The 21,306-nt window shown below is 44.7% G+C and overlaps 1 protein-coding gene across 1 annotated transcript in view; it reads left to right on the plus strand.

Moving 5' to 3' along the window:
* The first annotated feature begins 313 nt into the window (after positions 1-313).
* The window catches only part of LOC146782697 (extracellular calcium-sensing receptor-like), a 211,512-nt gene continuing 190,519 nt past the window's right edge, over positions 314-21,306 (plus strand). The window contains exon 1 of the mRNA XM_085637188.1: positions 314-525. Within this exon, the coding sequence (XP_085493314.1) occupies positions 374-525 (152 nt within the window). The 5' untranslated portion in view covers positions 314-373. The remainder of the gene's footprint in view (positions 526-21,306) is intronic.

A 21,306-nucleotide genomic window follows, 5' to 3' on the forward strand; every position in this document is an offset into this window, starting at 1 on the left:
GAGGGTGCCCTTTCTGTACTAGTGTGATAGCTACAGTGGCCAGCCTTTAATCATCCATGGGCTAATGACGTCTTGAAGTGAGCAGACCAATAGAAACCCACAGATCTGCTGCAGATATTTGCAGTATTATTTATCCAATTGCTCAACCACAGCATCAGCACCAGCGGTATTTCTTCAAATAGGGAGCTCTTGTGTCCTCCCTTGATTTCTCTCTGCTTAGTCCAACTTTTCGCTCTTAAAATGGCTGCACCGGCACAGGGCTGAGGTCAATGAGTCCATGACTACAGGAAGGCCCATGGAGCGGTCCGTCTCTAAGAAGATCTCGCTGTGTGTCTTGATACACTTTGTGCTGCCAGTGTACTTTGCCCAGATAATGGAGCGGGCATGTCGACTTCCCATCAATGAGGTGACCGGTCTATCTAGAGATGGAGACCTTATTCTAGGTGGGATCTTCCCCCTTCACGATGACGTAGAATTCCAGCAGGCCAACTTCACTGTGACACCTGCACCTATCACCTGCCAGAGGTACTGTAATGCAATCCTGTATGGTGTGCCCCCTTTTTTGCACCATCTTTCAGGGCCTTCTACCTGCTGCACGAATGACCGCCAAGCCCCTCACCACAGGTCTCTGAGCTCCTCTTTTGTCTCTTCTCCATATCTCTATCGTACTCTCCCTTCACCCATTTCACCCCCTACTCCCTATTCCCTTACACTCTGCATCTCTCTTACTCTCTTGTAATCTCTTTTCTTCCTCTCTTTTCTTCTGTTGCTCTCTTTTACTCTCTGTTTTCTTGCCCTCTTTTCTCTCTCCCTTACTGTCCATCATCTTCTCTCCCTGCGCTTCTACAGCTTCCTAGAGTTCGTACATTTGTCCCTCCCCATCCACTAATCTACCTACCTTGTCTATATCCATGTGCACATTCTACTTTCACATCTATGGGGCAGATTTACAAAAACTGGAGCATCCCTGCATATTAGCAAAGATGCACCAGTTAATTTGCATGACTAGAAAATAGCCTTGTGCCACTATGGATGTGCCGCATTTACAATGCGGCGCACCGTGGCGCAAGGATAGACAGATGCGTGACGCATCTTTTCGGCATAAGGGCAGCACATTGCTGGAGTCGTGTCGCAAGCACGATGCAACTCCAGCAATGGCTAGGAATGCGTATTCCTAACATGCTGCGTCACTCCTTACGCCTGCTTAAAGCAGACTCAAGGTTTTGACGCAGTGGCGTCGTAAAAGTGACACTGTGAAATCTTGTAGATTTCACTGCGTCACTTGTGTGAGGCTTCCTTGCGACGGAACGCCCACCTTGCATACATTATGCCTGACGCAGGAATAAGGTAGCGCAGGGCTTCACAATGTGACGCATCCCCCTAGATGCGTCACGTTGTATATATGTTGCATCATAGCGCATGGTTTACGAAGCCGCTGCTTCACAGAAGTAATGCAACGGCGGCGTAAAGTCAGTGCAAGGAGCTTGTAAATCTGCCCCTATATTCTTTCCTAGTTCGTCTTCATCTCTCTCTCAATCTCTTTCCAAGCATTCTCTCTGACATCCTTATGTCTGCCATATTTCGACTCCTGCCATCTGTAATTCAGCTATTTCTTATCTCCTTTCTCACTTTATTATCATCTTTTACCCCTTTCAGATTTTTCTCTTCAGATTTTTCTCCTTACTATATTCTACCCTCGTCTTTTCTTTCTTCTTATTTCTGCATTATGTCTTCCTACCATTTTCTATATCCTTTGTTCACCATTTTTTCTCGCATCTATATCTTGCTTTTTTCCCTCTTTCTCACCCAGCCATTCTGATTTCCATCCTCACTTTCTTTTTCTACACTCAAACTCTCCACTTTTTTCTATCTCCTCCACATCTCTTCTTCGCTCTCTGCCTCCTGCTATCTGTTTTTCCCTTATTTGTTTTCCCTATCTTTTTTCATTTTCTCTCCTATCCCAACTGTTGTTTTTGTTCCCATACTTTTCTTTACATGTTTTTATTTGTTTCCCTTCATCCTTTTTCTCACCGTCCCTGCCACTTCCCTTCTTTTTTCAGTCTCCTTTATATCTCACCTCTTTTCTCGGTTGTCTTCCTCGCTCCCACCTTCTTTTACACACCTCCTGACTTCTCACTATCAGCTTCCATCATTATCGCCTCTTTTTTCATTAACATCAGCTTATGTCCTTCCCTTTTCCTCTTTTTAATTTTTCTTCTCTTCTTTCACGTTCCTGTCTTTCATATGACAAAGTCGAATAATTTGATAAATAAAAAACAGAAGCATAGTTTTATACTAAATAAATAAATACATAAATACACAAATCACTTTCTCTAGTAACTAGTCATTATACTGCTCACCCTACTTGGTCTCCAGCTTGGCACTTGCTTTGTCTAGAAAGTGTACCTAAAGTCATGTGCGCCTTGGCTCTGTCCAGTAAGCTGCAAAGTGGACATTAAATTAAAGCATTTATACTGCTGTATGTGGTCAAGTAAGCGAAATGAGGGCTGTGGATCCAGGGTCGGCTGGCCCATAAGGCATTCTGGCAGTGCCTGACAGGCTGGTCCAAGTCAGGGAGGGGGACTGTTCTCTGGCTGCTTGTGGGCCTGTTTTATGGGCTGCTCGGCCGGTTTTAACTCTTCGGTTCCCTGATATTAAAATAATTCACATCATGTAGCAAGCTCAAATCCACGTAAGCTTGCAAAATACTTATAAAGCTTATTTGTACAAGTTCAAAACTGCCCCAATTTGCAAACTAAGCCACTGTCAGTCATTAATGGGACCCACTTTGATTTTGGTGCCTCATCCGCCCCTGTGTGGATCCATGAGATCAGAGTTTTTATCATTGCTTCTTCAGCTGTGAGATCCTGGGCAACCTCTTTCATTGCCTGGTGCTTTTTGTTATATTTTCTGAGACTTAAACTGTGCGCAAACACTCTAATGTGCAGCATTAAACTATATATAAAAAGGTGTATGCTATAAGAAAACGTTATTTTCTGGGTCTAAAATTTTCAAGAAATTAAATGAGTCTAAAATGAAGAACATAACATTTTATTAAGATTTTCTATAGTAGAAGTTGTTTTTCCTGCAGCATTTAATCACAGAGATCAAGATATTGTTGCCTGACCTAGTTTGTAAGATGTATTTTGATTATTTAAACATGCTTCACAAAAAATACATTACTTTTCTGCTAATGTTTATATCAGTCAAGGATTTCAGATGCATGAAAGCTTGTTTTCAGGTCGAGCTTCGATCAATCTGTTAATCTTTTCTGTGGGGTTTGGCACACCCGCCAATTGCTATTGGTTGTTCCATGTGGCATTCAGAAATGCTGGCTTGGTATTGGTGCATTTCTGTAAATGTCACTCCTTTGTGTTCTTATTTCTCCTTCCGGGGGATTTCACTCAGAGAACATTATGGTTGGCCACCGCACTGTACAGTGTGTGATGGCCCCTCCTCCTGTTTGGGAATTGCCATCAGGGTTCCTTCTGGTCGTCCCGAGGGCTCAACAATGTCCCTCCAAATGCTCCAATATCTTCCGATTAAGTCAGTGCTATATAAAACTGCAAAAATAAATTGTGGGAAGTTTTAGCAGTGAAGTGGTTACTGTCAGCTTTACATAAAAACCACATAAATAAATGAATAGGCATAACTACATAGTCCGCCTCTACATCTTTCTCTGTGTTCTTTGCTTAGGCAAACGGCCACGCCCCTTCTCCCAAGAGGATTTCAATGTGGCCGCGTCTCACATTCTATGGTGAGTCCTGTCCTGGAGAGGAGCCTACCTGTAACTGCCGCTAGTGATAGTCCGGTGAGCGCCGTGGCTCATTTTAAACTTTCTACTGCACTTATATTTTTGCATTTGAAACCAAACACGGTGGTGCTGCGGCTGACTTTTCTGTGTGAAAGAGAGGGAGAAAGATTTCAGTTTGACCCAGGGGCATAACACAGGCCCAATCAGCCCCCCCAGGTGGGGGGGGCAAGCTCCAGGGGGCCCCCTCGGCAGCATAGCACTTAGTCCAGAGAGCTCCTGATAGAGTCCAGAGGGGCCCCTCCACGTACCTTGCAGGGGGGCCCTCAATTTTAGTTATGCCACTGGTTAGACCCTGGTACTATGGCTACTGAAATAATAATGGCATTAAATGCAAGTGACGCGGGAAGGTGTGTCCAGGCCACAGAGCCCCCGCGGGAGTTGTTCTGAGAGCTCGGCTAGGCCAGCTCCCTCCATCCGCTGGTACCAGAGGGGGATCTCATCGAAGCTGTCTTAGTCAAAGGCGGAGTGACCGGGGCGCAGTTCATTGCAGAGAGGGCAGTCACATCTCTTTTATGGCAAAGGCAGCCGTGTGTGCCTGTGTGTACTCAGACCCGCATTAGGAGTACCCTCTTAAAACCCTTTTGGGCGGAAACATCTAATATCTGCTGTGACCTGAATGCTAGAAGTTTGAATCCTGACTGGTGTCCTTGGATGTTATATAAAGGGTCTCACCAAAGCCTGTATCCATGCCCCCGCCACCATCTCCCCTCAAGCCTCCTCCGACCCACCTTTTCCCTTACTGCAAATCTGACAGGAAACTGAGAACGCATCTAATGTGGCAATAACCGCTCGGTCTGGCATCACCTTGAAAAAATGACTTTGCATCATTAAAAATTCATGGGAATGAAAGTTTGTGAGCAGACTGGCGCATGCGCAATTAGTAGTTGTTGAAATGTAGTCTGAACTTTGAAAGCCTGCTTCTCCTAAGGGCTGCTGGAACTTCCTCTCGCACTGTGGGCTCGCTGGTCCTATTTGATATTTCTTTCCCCCCTAAATCAATCAAGTCCTTGTAGGGACAGCTGAATAGTACATTCTGTTTGAGAAAATGCATCACTAACCAAACCCAAGCCAGTAGCCTTGTTAACTGCGCCCTGGCAGACCAAAGAATTTGATAAGCAATGAGATAGTATGCTACAAAGAAGGCATCTTTTTTGCTGTATTCACAGGCCACTTGCATCATTATTTTGTTTTATGCATCTGTTCTGCTTGGGTTTTCGGATCAGATAGAACCCGCTCATCAGAGCCTCACTAACCCAGCCAGAACGTTACCCCCTCCCTAGAACCTATTTACAATCCTGCAACCACATATATCTACCACCTAAGGACAGGGGATTCCTACTATGCATACCAAGACCTCTTATAATCGGCGGCCTCGCGATCCCATACGGATCCAGACCTCTCTGCCCATACGACAGTATCACAAGTGGCGGCCTCGCGGTCCCATACGAACCCAGACCTCTCTACCCAGACGGCAGTCTCAGCACAATCGGCGGCCTCGCGATCCCATCCGGATCCAGACCTCTCTGCCCATACGACAGTATCACAAGTGGCGGCCTCGCGGTCCCATACGAACCCAGACCTCTCTACCCAGACGGCAGTCTCAGCACAATCGGCGGCCTCGCGATCCCCTACGAATCCAGACCTCTCTGCCCATATGACAGTATCACAAGTGGCGGCCTCGCGGTCCCATACGAACCCAGACCTCTCTGCCCAGACGGCAGTCTCAGCACAATCGGCGGCCTCGCGATCCCCTACGAATCCAGACCTCTCTGCCCATACGACAGTATCACAAGTGGCGGCCTCGCGGTCCCATACGAACCCAGACCTCTCTGCCCATACGACAGTATCACAAGTGGCGGCCTCGCGATCCTATACGAATCCAGACCTCTCTACCTAGACGGCAGTCTCATACGACAGTTCATCCTATGATCACCATAACATACAAAAAGGGAATCAGTCTCACTATTCATCAGATCACACAAGGATTGCCAGTTCGAGCATAGCCTGTTCTCAGGTTCGAGGGGCTCCTCTTTCCCTTATTCAGTTACCACTTACCTGATCAGGGTTAACATCTGTTCATGTAGCCGCAGCTGACTAGAAGAATAGGCTACCCTCTTATACAAGAACACGCAGCACATGTTGGTTCACTACAAACTGGATACTTTATTACTCATTACATACACAATCACATAACATTACGATATAACATATAACCTGCAAAGAAAAGTGAAAGATTAAGTTGTACACTCTAATAAGAAAGGGTCGACATCACCTTAGTAGTATGTAGCCTGCACTCAGTGGTCATCTAGGTTCCCTTCTCGTCTGTGCCTCGGCTCGCCTGGAATCACCCTTCTCCGAGTCACTGGGACCTCTTCCTTATCGGCTACTCTCTCCTCTCTGGCTATTCTGCTAGGAAAGCATCTGTCTCTCGGTTCTTCTCCGCCTTCAAGATGGCGTCTGTCTTCCCTGGAATAAGTAGTAGCTTTACTGCTAACGGCTAGATGCCGCCTACGGACTGAACATGTAACTGCCTCAGACTTTCACTAATATAGAGGTGCGTTTCCTCATGGAAAATTCCGGCCCGTAACCTGCCGCCCACCAAATTCTTGTACCTCCCCGTACCAAGGACACGTTCCCAGCCGGCCGGCCTGATGTAGTGTCTTCGGCATGAAGAAAAATACAATCCTTCGATAAGGGCCGGCCTGAACCGGTTCTCTCCAAGCGAATAACACCTCATAACTAAAACATTACGTTTGACCTAGAAGCATCCCAAGCTGCCGGAGCAGAAAGAAAGATGGAGTCTCTCCCGTTTGAGGCCTACCAGGCCTGAATTCAGCACAGCTCCATGAAATACCCTCACTACAGGACAGGTTATCCCTAATACTAATGAATCTATCCCCTAGGCTATGTGTGCGAGCCCTGATCTATGGGGAAGAGCACAGAATCATGTCGAAGTGCCTAGTAAATAGGCTCCATTCACTACTCTAACCCTTAGACTTGAATGGTAAGAGACTGAAGTCACATTTAATCATCTTTTCCTCACAAGAAGGCCAGGAAAATCGAGCAGAACAGCATCACAGCCCCTAACGCTTTAATGATAGCAAAGAGATGCTCAGTGGGTGGCAAGGAGGCCATGGGGCCGCGTACACACAGGGTAAATAGGACCCCTGCCCGCAGTTTGATAGTGAACAGCAGACATGTTTGCTGCCTGAGCGGTGCCTCACACCGGTGGGCTCCAATGCTACTATGGATAACTACGCCCTTGGGTTGTTAACCAACATATACATTGGTTATTGCCAACATAAGGGCCAGGCTAAATGCACAGAATGAGGCAATATTAATATCGTTTTAGATGGAGAGGAGTTGGCCTGACGGCTAGGGCGGTCGACCTCGAATCTGGGGAACCGGGTTCCAGTCTCAGCAATGACGCTGAACATCCTGTGATTCTGGGCAAATCACTTAATCTCCCCGTGCCTAACAAAAATGAATGTGTCCTCATGTAACGCAACTGGGGCTATGTAAAGCGCTCTGATACCTTCGGGTCAAGTTCGCACTATATAAAACTCCCTAAAATAAATGAATAAAAAACATTCTACACTAAAACCTAACGGACATGCACTCTGGCAACTCTATACACAATATTGTATGACACATCAATTAGGCTGTGGCCCATCACAAGCCCGTCCACAACGGAAGGCTGGATGAACGAACCCGAAGTTCTAAAATGCCATAGTATCTATGGATGCTAACATATTACATATGCTAACATATTACATAACATATGACTAGGGCTCCCAGTCCTATTCTATTTAAGTTTGACATATTTCCATCTGTATTTATGTTTTACTTATTTTATCTGCATTTACGCAAAATAAATCTACAATTGTTACATTTCCACATTTAGTTACCCAATAAATGTCATCTCATGTCTGAATGTGCAAGGGGTTTTAGAGTAACCTACCGTCATCTGGAAGCATTTGCATTGTAAGACAGCTCAAACAGCTGTCCTGCTGCAGCTATATAAGCTTCATTAACAGGTCTTTTTTCTTTTTGAACTCCCCTGCCTGTCCATCTGTACAGCTATTTACCTAACACTCATGAATAGTAGTTAGAAACGTCCAAAATAAATCCCTTTTTCCATATTTAAAAATAAATACTGCCAGAAAACTAGATATCATTCTGTCTGTATTTATCTGTAGAAATCAGTAAGAAGAGAAAATTGGAAGCCTAACATATAAGGTGACTTATAACATACCAGTGTATAATGTAGCATATAACATAGCAGTTAACAATAAATAACAAATGTTCTTTATCCATCCTCCCTTTGCTTTTATAGGAAAGAGAGAATTATAAGTGTTAATAATTTAATACTATTCTTCACAAGCACATGTTGACAGGATCAGAGCACAGAACTTCACGCTATTGTCATTCTAATACACAAAAATAGCACAAATCCATGTTTACAGCTGAGTACAAACTGACGTGGCTGAAGTTACCTCCTTGGTCTGTATTGGAAGGAGACCATGTTCCAGCCTCTTTTATTTGACAACCTATTGCCTTGTGGGAGTTGAAGTCTGTGTACTTCCATTGAAGCAACTGCATGTTTCTACTGCCTAAAATATATGGTTTTGTCCTACATTTTTGTAATTTACCAATACAGCTCGGATGGGGAAATACAACCTAAAAAAAAAGAAGCCATTGCAAGACCTATTGGCTTTGCCAAAGCGTGTTTGTTTTATTTTGCCCATGTTGCACTTTCCACAAAATGTCAGCATTCTACACGTATTTTACACAGTCGGTCGCATTCCATAGTCCTTTAGACAGTTTTGTGGTACTTTTCATGTTTGTACTGCCAGACATCTCCAGAACGCTCATCAGCGGCAGCCTGTCAATAGGGGCACTGGGGCTCCGCCCTCTCCCTTTTTGAGAGCAAGTGTCAGCCTGAGAGACACTCACCATGTCAAGGTCAGCCAGCCAGACGTTTTACATGCACCAATGCACAGCAGGACCCGCCAGTGCATGAAAGAGTGGTGGGGCGGGGTGGGGGGGATTCCACAGACGATGCAGAGGGAAAATTAAATAAATGATGAATTTTCCCTCATCGTCATCTGTTGAATTCGAGCCCCCCCCCCCCCCCCACCCTGCTCACCGGTCTTACCTACTCGGGCCGCGCCTTGCAGCTTGAGTCAAACTTTGCCATGCTGAAGATTTTGTGAGGCGCTGGATCTTCTAATAGGTTCAGAGAACTAAAGAACACATAAGACGAAAGGAACAAAAACACCACACATGACAAAGAAGAGTCCATTACAGTCCAGCAGGGGGATGTGGACACCCCTCTCCTGCATTTTTCGCCTCTGGCTCAAGGACAGCAGAGTTACTACAAACGATTCCTTGGAAAGCTTTGTGTTGTGTCATTAGATGGTTTGGAGGGAGCGTAGCTCGGGTCTCAGTTGGGAATACAAGGATTCCATAGTTTAGGACCACCCCTTCCAACAAGCAGCTGCTGGGTTTCTGCGGGGTGATGGGGTTGAAGGCATCTGATGTAAGGATGCTGACTGTAGGTTTCCAGTTGGAGAGTAGTGTGAACCCGGCTTTTTCAAGACCATGCAGCGTTTGTTCTAGGTAAAACCAGAGCAAATAGAACTTATTTTTCCATTGAAATTAGATTCAAATCATGTAAATTTTTAGAATTTGTTACGTTATATTAAAGGTTTGTAGAATAAACTGTTATGATAGATGTGGCAATTACAAGGTAATGGCAAATATTGCAACAGGTATAACTACTTTCAATTACATCAGTTCTAGTATCCACTGGTAACCAGCGGTTTGTTTACAGATCAGAAACTTTAGTCAAGTTCATGCGCGTTCTAGCGGCCTGATCGCGGAGTCATTGAAGCCTGTCTGTCAGATTCCTGGGATGATGGGCGATAGCATTGATGTACACTGGAGGGAGGACAGAGGTCTCCAGGGAGGGACCTATGGTGAAACTTCGAGATATTCAGGTCCATGGTGGCAGGTGTCACCAGAGCAGTATCAGGAGGGTGATCCATCTATTGGCTGAGGATCATTGGCAGAGCTGTTCAGATTTCCAGTTAGCAGTAGTAGGGAGTGGTAATATGCAACAAAGCAGCACAAGGCCTAGAGGAGTTTCCAACAGCTTCTGATAGAGATAGGGTGACCTTCTTCAAGCCCAGGGAGGAGGGCACATCACAAGGTCAGTGTAACTTGGTGTTGGAAATCCCCTTTTTTGCAGGGTTATCCCCAAACTTTTTTGCTTCGTCCTCTTATTTTTTTCCTGACCTGTGGTTGTTGGCTATAGGACTCTGGGCACTTTACCACTGCTGATCAGTGCTAAAGTCATACATTCTCTGTGAAAATTGTTATTGTGATTGGTTCTCCCTGATTGGAATATTTGTTTTATCAGCAGGGGCGTAACACAGGCCCCCGCAGCCCACGCGGTGCGGGGGGGCCCCCACGCTCCAGGGGCCCCCTCACTCTCAGCGAGGGAGACAGCTGCGCCTGCAAGCAAGCCTCTTCAGTCTTCGCAAATTAAATAGAGCTCCTGCGCCCACGGCCTCCCCAAGTCCCTATAAATTAAACTGTGCACACACTCTAGGCCTCTGAGTCTTCCCTCTCTCTGTCTCGCTCCTCAGCTAGTGAAAACCGAGACTTCAAGAAACGGGGTTTACCCTCTCTTTCCTCCTTTCGTTTATTTGCTTCCCTGTGAAATGGATCCAAAAAAGAAAAATATTTTTGCTGGAAATGTTGTCTTTTTCTGACACAAGTGCAGCCTCAGGGTGGAGAGAAATAAAACATTCCAATTGTGAAAAAAACAAAACTAATTAAGCAAGACAGAGTGGATGCAAGGTGGCCAGATTGATTTATTTACACCTAAACACATTAGCGCCACTTTACAGTGTTTGCCAGTGAAGTGATACTTTTGTTTTCTCCTCTCTTTTTGAACAACATTGTTTTCCCTGTGTGGAAAAGTGCACCTTGCCTGGAGGTACTGAAAAACCTGCTTCATGGGTGAATTGGAAAACAAAGGGGCAAATTAGCAACACTTTGCGATAAATATCGCAAAGCGTGCTCAGCATCAATTTGTTTACCGCTGACTATCGCTGGTTTTTATCGCGGAGATAGCGCGTTATTAGTAACACGTATCTCCAAGGCGATAAAAAAAACAGCGATAGCGGCAAAATGGCTGATCATCGCTGGACATCCAGTGATGAAATTCCTGCGATAGCGAAATCCTTGGTAATGAGCTAAGGTGGTCTCAGCCTGACAATCCACCTTCTATTGAAAAGATGTCTAAGTCAGGTTTCAATCAGGCATTAGGAACCAGCGATAATTGTGGTTAGCGCAACTTTTTTTATCGCAACGCGGGCATTGATAATAGGGGAAAGTTGTGATTACGACTGTTTCCATTTAGTTTTAGTGAGGAACACCTACTTTGCATATCATTAGCGATAAATATCGCTGACATGCAAAGTGGCAAAACAAATGGACGCTATTGCCAGTAAACTGTCGCTAACAGCTGTTAGCGACAGCTTGCTAATAGGGTGATAAAAATATTGCCGCTTTAGTGGCAAAAAGTGCCGCTAATGCGACGATATTGCCCTTGATAATATGCCCCAAAATGTGTACAGCGACTGTGTGTTACCGAATGTGGTCTTTTTAAACCATACTGCTTATGTTTTGAAAAGATATAAGCAATGGGCATTGAAAAAGGTCCCTTCCGGGCCCTGTAATCATGGCCTTACCTTTTCATGCAAAAGCACTCACTAATTCCAGAATAATGAGTGTAAAAGGAAAAAGGTAACCATGTTGTTCCAGCTTACATTTGACATGTTTTACTTGATCTTGCATTCCCTATGAGTGTTTGCTTTTTCTAGGATGTAAATTTTTTTTAGGCAGCATATTGCTCTTGTCTAGTGCGTAATTAGAATTGAGTCACATCCAGGTGTTTATAGCGGGTCAGTGCAGTGCAAGCTTCTCTAAGTGGGGCAGTATGGTGTTCAGTGGGGAGAGGATGTGGCACTGTGGTCAGAGCTGCTGACGTGGAACTGGTGAACCAGGTTCAGCCTTAATGACCAGGCTCCCAGACCACTCTCCGGAGGGAGCACATTCCTGTGCTACACCTTAGAAGGCGCCGCAAGATCTTAAAAGCCCTGGTGTCTTAGCACAAGCAGGTAGACCCTAGCGGTGCCAAGTGTGGATTAACCTTGAAGGCCTGTTCACCACTATCCATGACGTTCACGTCCAGCCTTGGGGACAGACCTATGAAGCAGCACACCATAGAGTGGCAGTGACTCTGTCACTGAGGTCACAGGACCCTTGAGCAGGGTGGCTCTAGGGCAGTGCGACCGCACCAGGCACTAAATTCAGGTGGGGGCGTCATGTTTGTAAGTATAATATGGTTTTAAAAGCACTTGCTGCCTCCTTCCTGGCCTCCAACATTTTTGTGCAACAATAGAAATGTCTTGATAATTACAGTGATTAATGTTCTTCGTAGAGAGAGATGGTGTTTTCTCTAGTGGACGTTTTGAATCATGTAAAGGTAGCACCGAGGGTTAATGTGCCTGCTGCTAAGAACATGTGCCATGCAGATCACAAAGTTCACATAATGTGAATAGGTCAGTGGGTTACTGCTTTTGTCAGAGAGACCCTATTGTTACTTACAGTTAATAAGTTAAAATCCTAACATAGAACAGTGAGCTATTAACTGTCATTTAAGAGCTGCATGCAAACTCCTAGGTATAAATTAGAGTGTTATGTTTTTTTCCCCAGTCTTGGATTATCCTAATGTTGCAAAAAAGGGTTCATGTGGGTAGAAATCAATTCTTATTATTAAAGCGAACCCCCAACCATGGTATTATGTTTTTAATTCTGAGTTTGTGTTTCTGTAGACCAATCACTATTAAACTATGCTGCCTACTAGTATGGTTGTCATGTGACTCCTTCACCTTGTAGTCCTTTGTCTTATGTAACTTTTCCTACACAGTGATTTACACACATATGAATGATTGTCTCTATGTAATATGTGTGATGTAAAGTGCTCTGACACCCTACACTGGTATTAGTGGTGCTGTAAATTTTCTGATACTTTATTATTTTTAAATTTGTACACATTCTAACAGTCTCTGCAAAGATTTTTCCTTATTAGTACTAGTGGAACATACAACTGCAGCAATGAGAAAGGTGCCCAGTCAACCTTTGCAAAGGGCCCTCCACTTCACAGCAGCACAAGTCACATTTTTTTGTAACTTTTGATGTGTTTGAGCTATAAACAATTTATTAGTTAAAATCGTCAGATTATGCAGCAGATGATGTATTATGTGGCAAATATGGCATAACCATAGTTATGTGGAAAACATATGCAAACTAGGATATTTTGCCATTCATGTTTGAACTGCTCTTGTGGAAAAAGGGAGGAGAAGTGCTGATGACAGAAACTCCATGGCTGGGAGACAAATGGCTTCCGATTCCACTTTTAAGGATATTTGGGACATTCTGTGATTGGAAACGTATCCCACTTTGTAAATGTATTTTAATGTCAATAACACATATTTAACCTTAAATACACGTGTGTATCTATTGGTTAAATTAAATAATGTAATAAGCTGTAACTGGTTAGTGAAATGGGAAAAGAATACTAAACATTGGGATATTTTGCTCTTTCTGCCACACTTCTCACTCCGCCCACTGACCCAATCCATTGGTTATTCCTGCTCTCTGATTCTCCTCCCACAGTTTCCTACTTTTTTTCCCCCACTTCGACCACTGCCTGGCACTAACATGCATTAGAGACAACTGTGGGCTTTTACCACTGGGTCTCTTAGAGAATGACACCTCAGGTCCATACACAGGGGCTACACACAGCACGTTTCTGGGTTCTCCGCACAACGTTTTTGCTATTTGACGGCAGACTTCTGCAGCTTGTGTTGAGGAAATTAAACATCCCCTTGTGTTTGTATAAAACATAGCTGCCAAATGGCATTGGCACCATGTTGTGTCCATTCGTAGCTTTTATCCAACAACACTTTTCATGCTGAAATGTTTAACCCCTTACTTAGATGGTCACAGCACAACTCCCAGAATGCAAGGCGCTGTTGGCTTAAAATCCATGCCTGGCTGGCGGTGTCACACGTGACGATAGAGCCATTTGGAGGCAATGGTGAATCTGTAATTTAGCAGGCGTGTCTATACTCTTAGCAAATTGTAAATACCGCCAGTGTTGACACACAGAGGTCTGAGGCCTCTGTTTGTTATGAAGTAAAGCCCAGTATGGTGGTTCAGGTCAGTCCTTGTGAGGAAAGCTGCTGGACTTGTTTTTGCCATGCACTTTGAAAGTATTTTCACCTTGATGCAAGAAGAAAGTTGGATTGTTTTACAAAACATGCTTGATTTTTTTATATTGCTGGACTGGTGATTGCTTTATTTTGAACTTTGAAAGTATTTGCACTTTTTCTTTTGCTTTGCCAACTACAGTTTGTATAGATTGTCATTAGATACTTGCTGATATGGTTTGTTTTTATTCTACATGCAGTGTTATTTATGGTGTTGCTTGCACTTATCTGTAATACGTGTACCTTAAATCTTGTATTTAGCATTGTTTACACTACAGAAATGATAAATTATAACAGACAAACATCTGCATCAATGTTCTGAAGCATCCAACCAGTTTTCTTCCTCGGCCTTGTTTGCCTGCCTGTTTTGCAGTGCCTACTAATAAAGACATTATGATTGAAATTGCTTCCTCAGTTCACGTTATTATCATGGACAACCCTTAACAGTCGCTAGTGTGTGGCATACAGATAATTCACCAGTCTTTCTCTTGACTTTTGCAGGATACTGAGTTATAGTTTTTGTACTTCTCATGTATATTGTCAGTCGAGTTTTTATGGAATTGCAGGTTTGGGTTGGTATTGTCAATTCTATTTCAGACCCTTCATAGTTGTTCTTTGTTCTTCAGCCAAAGGCAGTTCCTGAGACAATAGGATCACTCCTTGGAATTGTTCTGATTGCTGCCTCAGTTAAATAATCTGCTTTTTTTTTTTTTAATTAGTTAGGTAGAAGGCTTAAAGATAAAGTAGCTAGTAATTTTTTTAAATATAAAACCCGGCAATATGAGTACGGGGAACAAATTGGACGCGTACTGGCTCATCAGATCGCTGATCAAAGGGCCGGGGTCTTTATTAAAAAAATTATGGGGGTAAATGGTGACGTATTTTCGAAACCGCAAGATATCTTTGAGGAGTTCAGGCTTTTCTAATTGGATCTGTATAACGAAGTGAGTAACGGCAACACTCAACAAGCTATGGTGTATATACAAGAGAGCAGGCTACCTTCATTAAATCCGCTTCAGATCCTGAGTTTGGAAAGGGAGGCCGATTTAGCAGAGCTTGACCTTGCAATGGGAGCCCTCCCTGTGGGCAAGGCAGTGGGGGAAGATACCCTACCACTCGAATTCTACAAAACATTTAGGGACTTATTAACTCCAATTCTTCTTGAGTTGATCAATGAGATACTTAGGGGAGGCGTCTCCCCTCTCTCTTGGAATAAAAAAAACATCATCGTCTTCCCAAAAAAAGACAAGCCACCGGATATTCTAGGCTCGTATAGACCGATATCTCTAATCAACTCAGATGCCAACATTTTCTCTAAACTTTTGGCATCACGCTTAGCCCCCTTGATGCATCTGATGGTATCTGAGGAACAACATGGTTTTATCCCTGGTAGGGACACCACTGCACATATTAACACTGCTATAGTAGCATTTGATATCGCTAAGCACATGGAGCAGCATATAGGAATGATTATGTTAGATGCCGAGAAGGCCTTCGACCGGGTGGCCTGGGACTCCTTGTGGTGCACAATGGGCTCTTTTGGCCTCGGTAGAGGGTTTATCTCGGCTGTTCAGAAACTTTATAGCACACCCACTGCCACAGTCAAGTATAACGGTTTTGTTTCGTCTGCTTTTAGCATCTCTCGTGGTACGCGGCAGGGATGTCCGCTCTCTCCCTTATTATTCGCATTATATATAGAGCCTTTTATTAAACATTTGCTTCATAACTTGTCTATTACACCGGTTTTTTTTAATGATACCTCCCTGAAAGTCACTGCATATGCAGACGACATCGCTGTTTTTTCTACAAAGCCAGTGGTAGCCTTCACAGCGATAACGCAAGAGGCGCAGCGTTTTGGGTCCTTTTCTGGATACAAACTTAACCTGAATAAGACTCAATCTATTCTCAATTTCACACCGAGTGCAGCTCCATCCTCGCTAGGTATTACAGCTTCGGCTAAGTATCTGGGGGTGTGTCTGAGTGCCAATATTAACGATATATTTGATTTAAATTATACACCGCTGCTGAAAAAGGTTACCAATGATCTTCGTAGGTGGCATAGGCTCCCATTGACTATTATCGTTAGATGTAATATAGTGAAAATGAGCATACTTACTAAATTTTTATATCTCTTTCGAGCCATCCCCCTAAGAATTCCAATGACCTTTTTCAAACGCTTGGATGGTGTCATTGGAAGTTTTATTTGGAGCTTTCGGAGAGCGAGAAGGGCGATTAGATACATTAAGTTGTCCTTTAGTCAAGGCGGCTTTAAACTTCCAGATTTTAGAACCTACTTTTGGGCTGCCTTTGTCAGCCGGATTCAATCCTTAAATATGGGACCTGTTGCTAGGAAACCCTGGCTCTCGTTTCAGCTAGCATATGGCTTAAACACCGGATTCTTATTACAACATGTCAGACCCAAATTATTACAAAACAGTTCGATTTAAGACCATTCGGCATATTTTTCATATTTGGCAAGATATATGTAAAAAGTTTAATTTTCCAAAGTGGCATGAATTTATTTACCTTTGGGGCAACCCAAAGGCTCCCTGATATTTTCTCGGATTCAGTTGCGCGAGTATGGCAACAACAGGGAATTACACTTCTGGGGCATTTATATGATAAACACGGCTTTAAGCCGTTCCAATCATTGATAGTAGAGTATGGGGTTACTTATAATTAATTCTTTAAGTATTTACAAATTAGGGATTTTTTTATGCAGGGAGAAGGTTTACTGGCCCTCTCCCCTACAACAGAGGTTCTTCGGGCGATCATTAAGAATAGCAATCGCGGTCTCATAGGGAGAGTTTATCGTTGCTTTATCAAGACGGTTGATGGCGATATCAAACAGGCCACAGCCAAATTAAATACTATGTTTGCTATAGATGCGACTTCCGAAGAGGTTTCAGACTCCCTGGTCAGAATTAACTCCTCTGTAACACCATCGTATTTTGTTTATGCTATATTATACCCCTGAAGTTATTTCTAAATGGGCCGTGTCACATAATACAATTAAGTCTTACTGTCCTAAGTGCAATGATTTTGCCGTAGACCTACGACACATGTTTGTTACCCGTCCTAAGCTAGCTGACTTTTGGCATAAGCTTGCACATGAGTTAAGTAAGCTAATCGGTAAAGTAACGGTGTTATCAGAGAAAGAAATCGTATTAGGGTCAGTACTTGACACAGGCAACATCTCAAACTCTCTAGTGTCAGTCTTTATTGCATGTGCCCGTCTGACTATTGCCAGGGTTTGGATAGAAAAATCTAGTCCCACCATTATTGAATTTTGGTTACTATTAAGGGGGGTTTATGAGATGGAATTGGCATTGGCAAAAGCAAGGGGATTGAGATCTTTGGTTAAATTTGGAAGGCTTTGGTCTAGCCTCGAGTGGGGATAATAATATGTTTACTGAAATTCTGTACTATTTGTTATGATATTTTTTTTGTGCTTGTGCTTATATCCATCTGTATCTACCGTTATTGGTTTTTTCAACGTCTATAGTCTAATTAATTGATATGTATGAACCTCTCTTTATTTCTATTTGTGTTTGTGACCATTAAAGTAAAATATGAAATAAAAAAAGAAAAAGTTAAATAATCTGCTTTTGACAGTATTGTTACAAATGGCGTAGCTTGTAAGTTAAGAGTGTTTCCCACTTTCTCATTAGAACTTAGAGAAAGACAATATAGATGCATTTCATTTAAATGTTGGAAGTTTCAAATCAAAATATGCTAGATTTCTGGGTGGTAGGGCAAAGTGGTAGATGGGGGACAGTGCCGCCGGGGGAGGGTGGGGGCCCCTCCATGTGCTTTGCAGGGGGGCCCCCTCAAGTTTTGTTACGCCACTGTTTACCAGTAGGTCCCTAGTAAAATGCACTGAGTGTGCCAGGGCTGGTAAATCAAATGCTATTGGTGGGCTTGCAGTGCTGATTGTGCCAGCCACATGAGTAGCCCGGAAAAGATGTCTCAGGCCTGCCACCTCAGTGCCTGTACACAGTTTGTTTACTGCAATGTCGACCTTGCATGTGCACCCACTTGCCAGGCCCTACCCTTCCCTTGCACATAGGACACCCCTATAGTAGGCCCAAGGTACCCCCCTGGGCAGGGTGCAGTGTATGTGAAAGTTAGAACATGTATTGGTGTGGGTCACATGGCCTGATAGTAAAATACTGCCAATTTCGTTTTTCACTATTACTGGGAGTTTTGACCTGACAGGAGGTGCCTGTAACTGTGTGTGGGCCCCTGGAGGTTGCTACTACTGTTGGGAGGTGGAAGAAACTAAAGAGAAGGAAGAAATCCTCTTTCCAACGCTGCCGCTGTGATGCCGCGACCTGTACCGAGGCCCGGGGAGCTGCTTGTGAAGTGAACGACGCAGCACCCGGCCCGCTCCGCAGTCCCAACGCCCTATGATGCCCGCCGACGCCGGCAGTGATAGGCCATGACCGACCCCAGCGCTCGCATCGACTCTGTCTTCGCCAGCGCCTGCATATTGTTATCGTGGCGCCAATGACCACCAAGGGTGACTCGAGAAACTCGCCGAAGTCGCATCATCATCGGAGCCGACATCGGCCATCTTCGACGCCGTGCATTGTCACTGACTTCATTTTCCAAGGTACTGTTGTTTGGGGATCTGTGTGACTTCACGCCCGATGCCACGATCCTCGCTGTACTTTGGATTGTGTGCTGTCCTGACGTCGTGATTGCCCCAGTTGGTGCTATTTGATTTCTACAAGCTTATATTTTACAACATCCTTTTTAACCCATTTACCGCTGCGGTAATTCCGCCGCGGTGCGGGGCGTTCCATTGAGTGGGCGGGGCCTCGTCAGCCAACGGATGTGTGCAGCACTACCGAGGTAGTGCTCGCGACGGGCATTGGCAAACGGGCGCAACAAATGGGTTAAAGACTTTTTACTGAGTATCTGTATGTTGGATTTTTGTCATGTTGGTCTTGTTTAGTTTAGATAAAGATATTTTATTTTTCTAAGCTGGTGTGGTGTCCATTTGTGGTGTTGTCACTGTGTTACTGTGAGTGTTGGTACAAATACTTTACACATTCCCTTTGGGATAAGCCTGTCTGCTCATGCAAAGCTACCAAGGGGGTGAGCAGGGGTTATCTAAAGTGTGTATCCCCTTACCCTGACTAGAATCAAGGGTCCGTATTTGGACAAAGGTACCTACCTCTGCCAACTAGAGACCCCCATTTCTACCATTGGTGGTCAGCGGTGAGGATTTGAACCCGTATTTGTACTTGACCCACAGTGATTGGTGTACATCACTAGATTAGTGCAGACCACTACGCAACCACATACTGTGTTTTGTTTTGGTTCTATTTTTGATCTGACCCTTGAGTCATCCACGCATCATGTCTCTAAATGGTAAAGGAGCAAGTGTGAAGGCAGAATTGGAGTTTCACATTGAGGATTTGTATTCCTACAAAGTAGATCAACTCAAGCAATTTTGCAAAGATTTTGGATGTCCCATGAGAAGCAGCTCTAACAAGGATGATCTGTAGAAGGCCTTAAAGGACTGGTGGGAGGCCAAAGAGGCTGAGGAGACAGAGGATGCAGAAGTGGATGAGGATGCACAAGGGGATGGATTCCGGTCACAGTATCTGCCTGTGTCCAGAGCAGCCTCCAGGACTGGCAGCCACCATTCCGCTAGGAGCTTTTCCCCAGAGGAGCTGGAGGAAAACCAGAGGGTCAGAGATCATAAATTAGAAGTCATGAGGCTCCAAATGAAAATATTGGAAATGGAGAAAGATAAGAAGGCAGAGGAAAGCAAGAATATGTATGCCTTGGAAGAAATAAAATTTTCCTTGGCACATGAATTAAGAATGAGGGAGCTTGATGTGGAGCTTGAAAGGCTTGAGGCCATGAGTGTCTCAGCCCAGCAAAAAGAGATGTGTGTAGCTCAGGAAGTGAGCTTTGCTGAGTTGGAGGTGGAGTCCCGCTCAGAATGTGGCAGCAAGATTGTGTTATCTAGTGCTGACGGAGAAGTACACACACCCAGAGATGTGGTGCCTGACTTGGGGGAGGGGCTTAACATATACCAGGGAGTTCATGTTTATAAGGTAGCTCCAGTGGTGTGCAGTGCCCCTGAAGTAGATTGGGGTACTCACACAGGGGATCATATTCCTAGTGGTGGGAGGGACACTCTACTGATTCTAGATGAGAGGTGCAGAGAAAGAGGTTCCCCTATGGTAGACGTCCTGGTGTGTGAGTGTGGAGACCACCCAGAAGAGTGTGGGTTGAGTGACAGAGACAGTCAGACACTGTCTTGCCAATCTCAGGAGAGTTGTGTGGGGCACTTGTGTGAGGCACTTGATGGTGAGGCAAAGGGTAGCTTGGTTAACAACTGTGTGGGCTGTGTGACTCAATTGTTGGAGAGCATATTTTAAGTCCCTGTTTTCCAGAGCTATGCCAACACCCGGTGGAATGTAAGTTCTCTGATTCCAGGGAGCTTGCACTGGAGGCAGACCTTTTAGTGGATTCCAGAGGATCTGAAGAAGCTTTTTGGAGTGACCCTAAAAGAAGTGGCTCAGGTATCTTCCTGCCCTGAGTGGTGGGAGAGGTTCAGAGTAGCCCAGCTAGGTCCCGGTGTAGTGGGAGGGGTGTAGGGACTCAAGTCCTGTCTCTGAGTTGAAGAAGTGAGAGTGGGCTTGTCCCAAGGTGCCCGAAACCCAGACTCAGGGCCTGGAGGGTTCCCTAAGGCAACACCAGGTGGGGAGCCTAGGCTGTACTAGTAGGCCATTTGAGGGGGATCTCCTGGTGTCAGGAGAACCTGGAGCGTCTGTAAACAGATCTCCGGCGGTTCTGGTGTCTGGTGGTGCCGCCTCTAAGTGGAGGGTGCAGAAGTCCAGATGCAGGGGTGAGAGGGGGAGAGAGTCCCCAGATTAAGAACCAGTGAGTCAGGAGCTGGCCAGAGGGGCTGAGTCTCCTAGGCGTGACCATGGTGACACCACTTCTGTCGTGGGGGTCTTCATGCACTGTCAGATGGACAGGGGCCGGGATATCAGCACCAGGAAGACTGTAACGCAACACACGAGGTAAATGTTACCCTCGGGGGGAAGCTGTGTGCACCTCCGGGAGTCCTGGTGTGCCAGGCAAGTGCTCAGCCGCAGGGTTTAGTCCCTGGGTTGG

Source organism: Triturus cristatus, chromosome 12 (genome assembly GCF_964204655.1).
Source record: "Triturus cristatus chromosome 12, aTriCri1.1, whole genome shotgun sequence".
Classification (NCBI taxonomy): domain Eukaryota; kingdom Metazoa; phylum Chordata; class Amphibia; order Caudata; family Salamandridae; genus Triturus; species Triturus cristatus.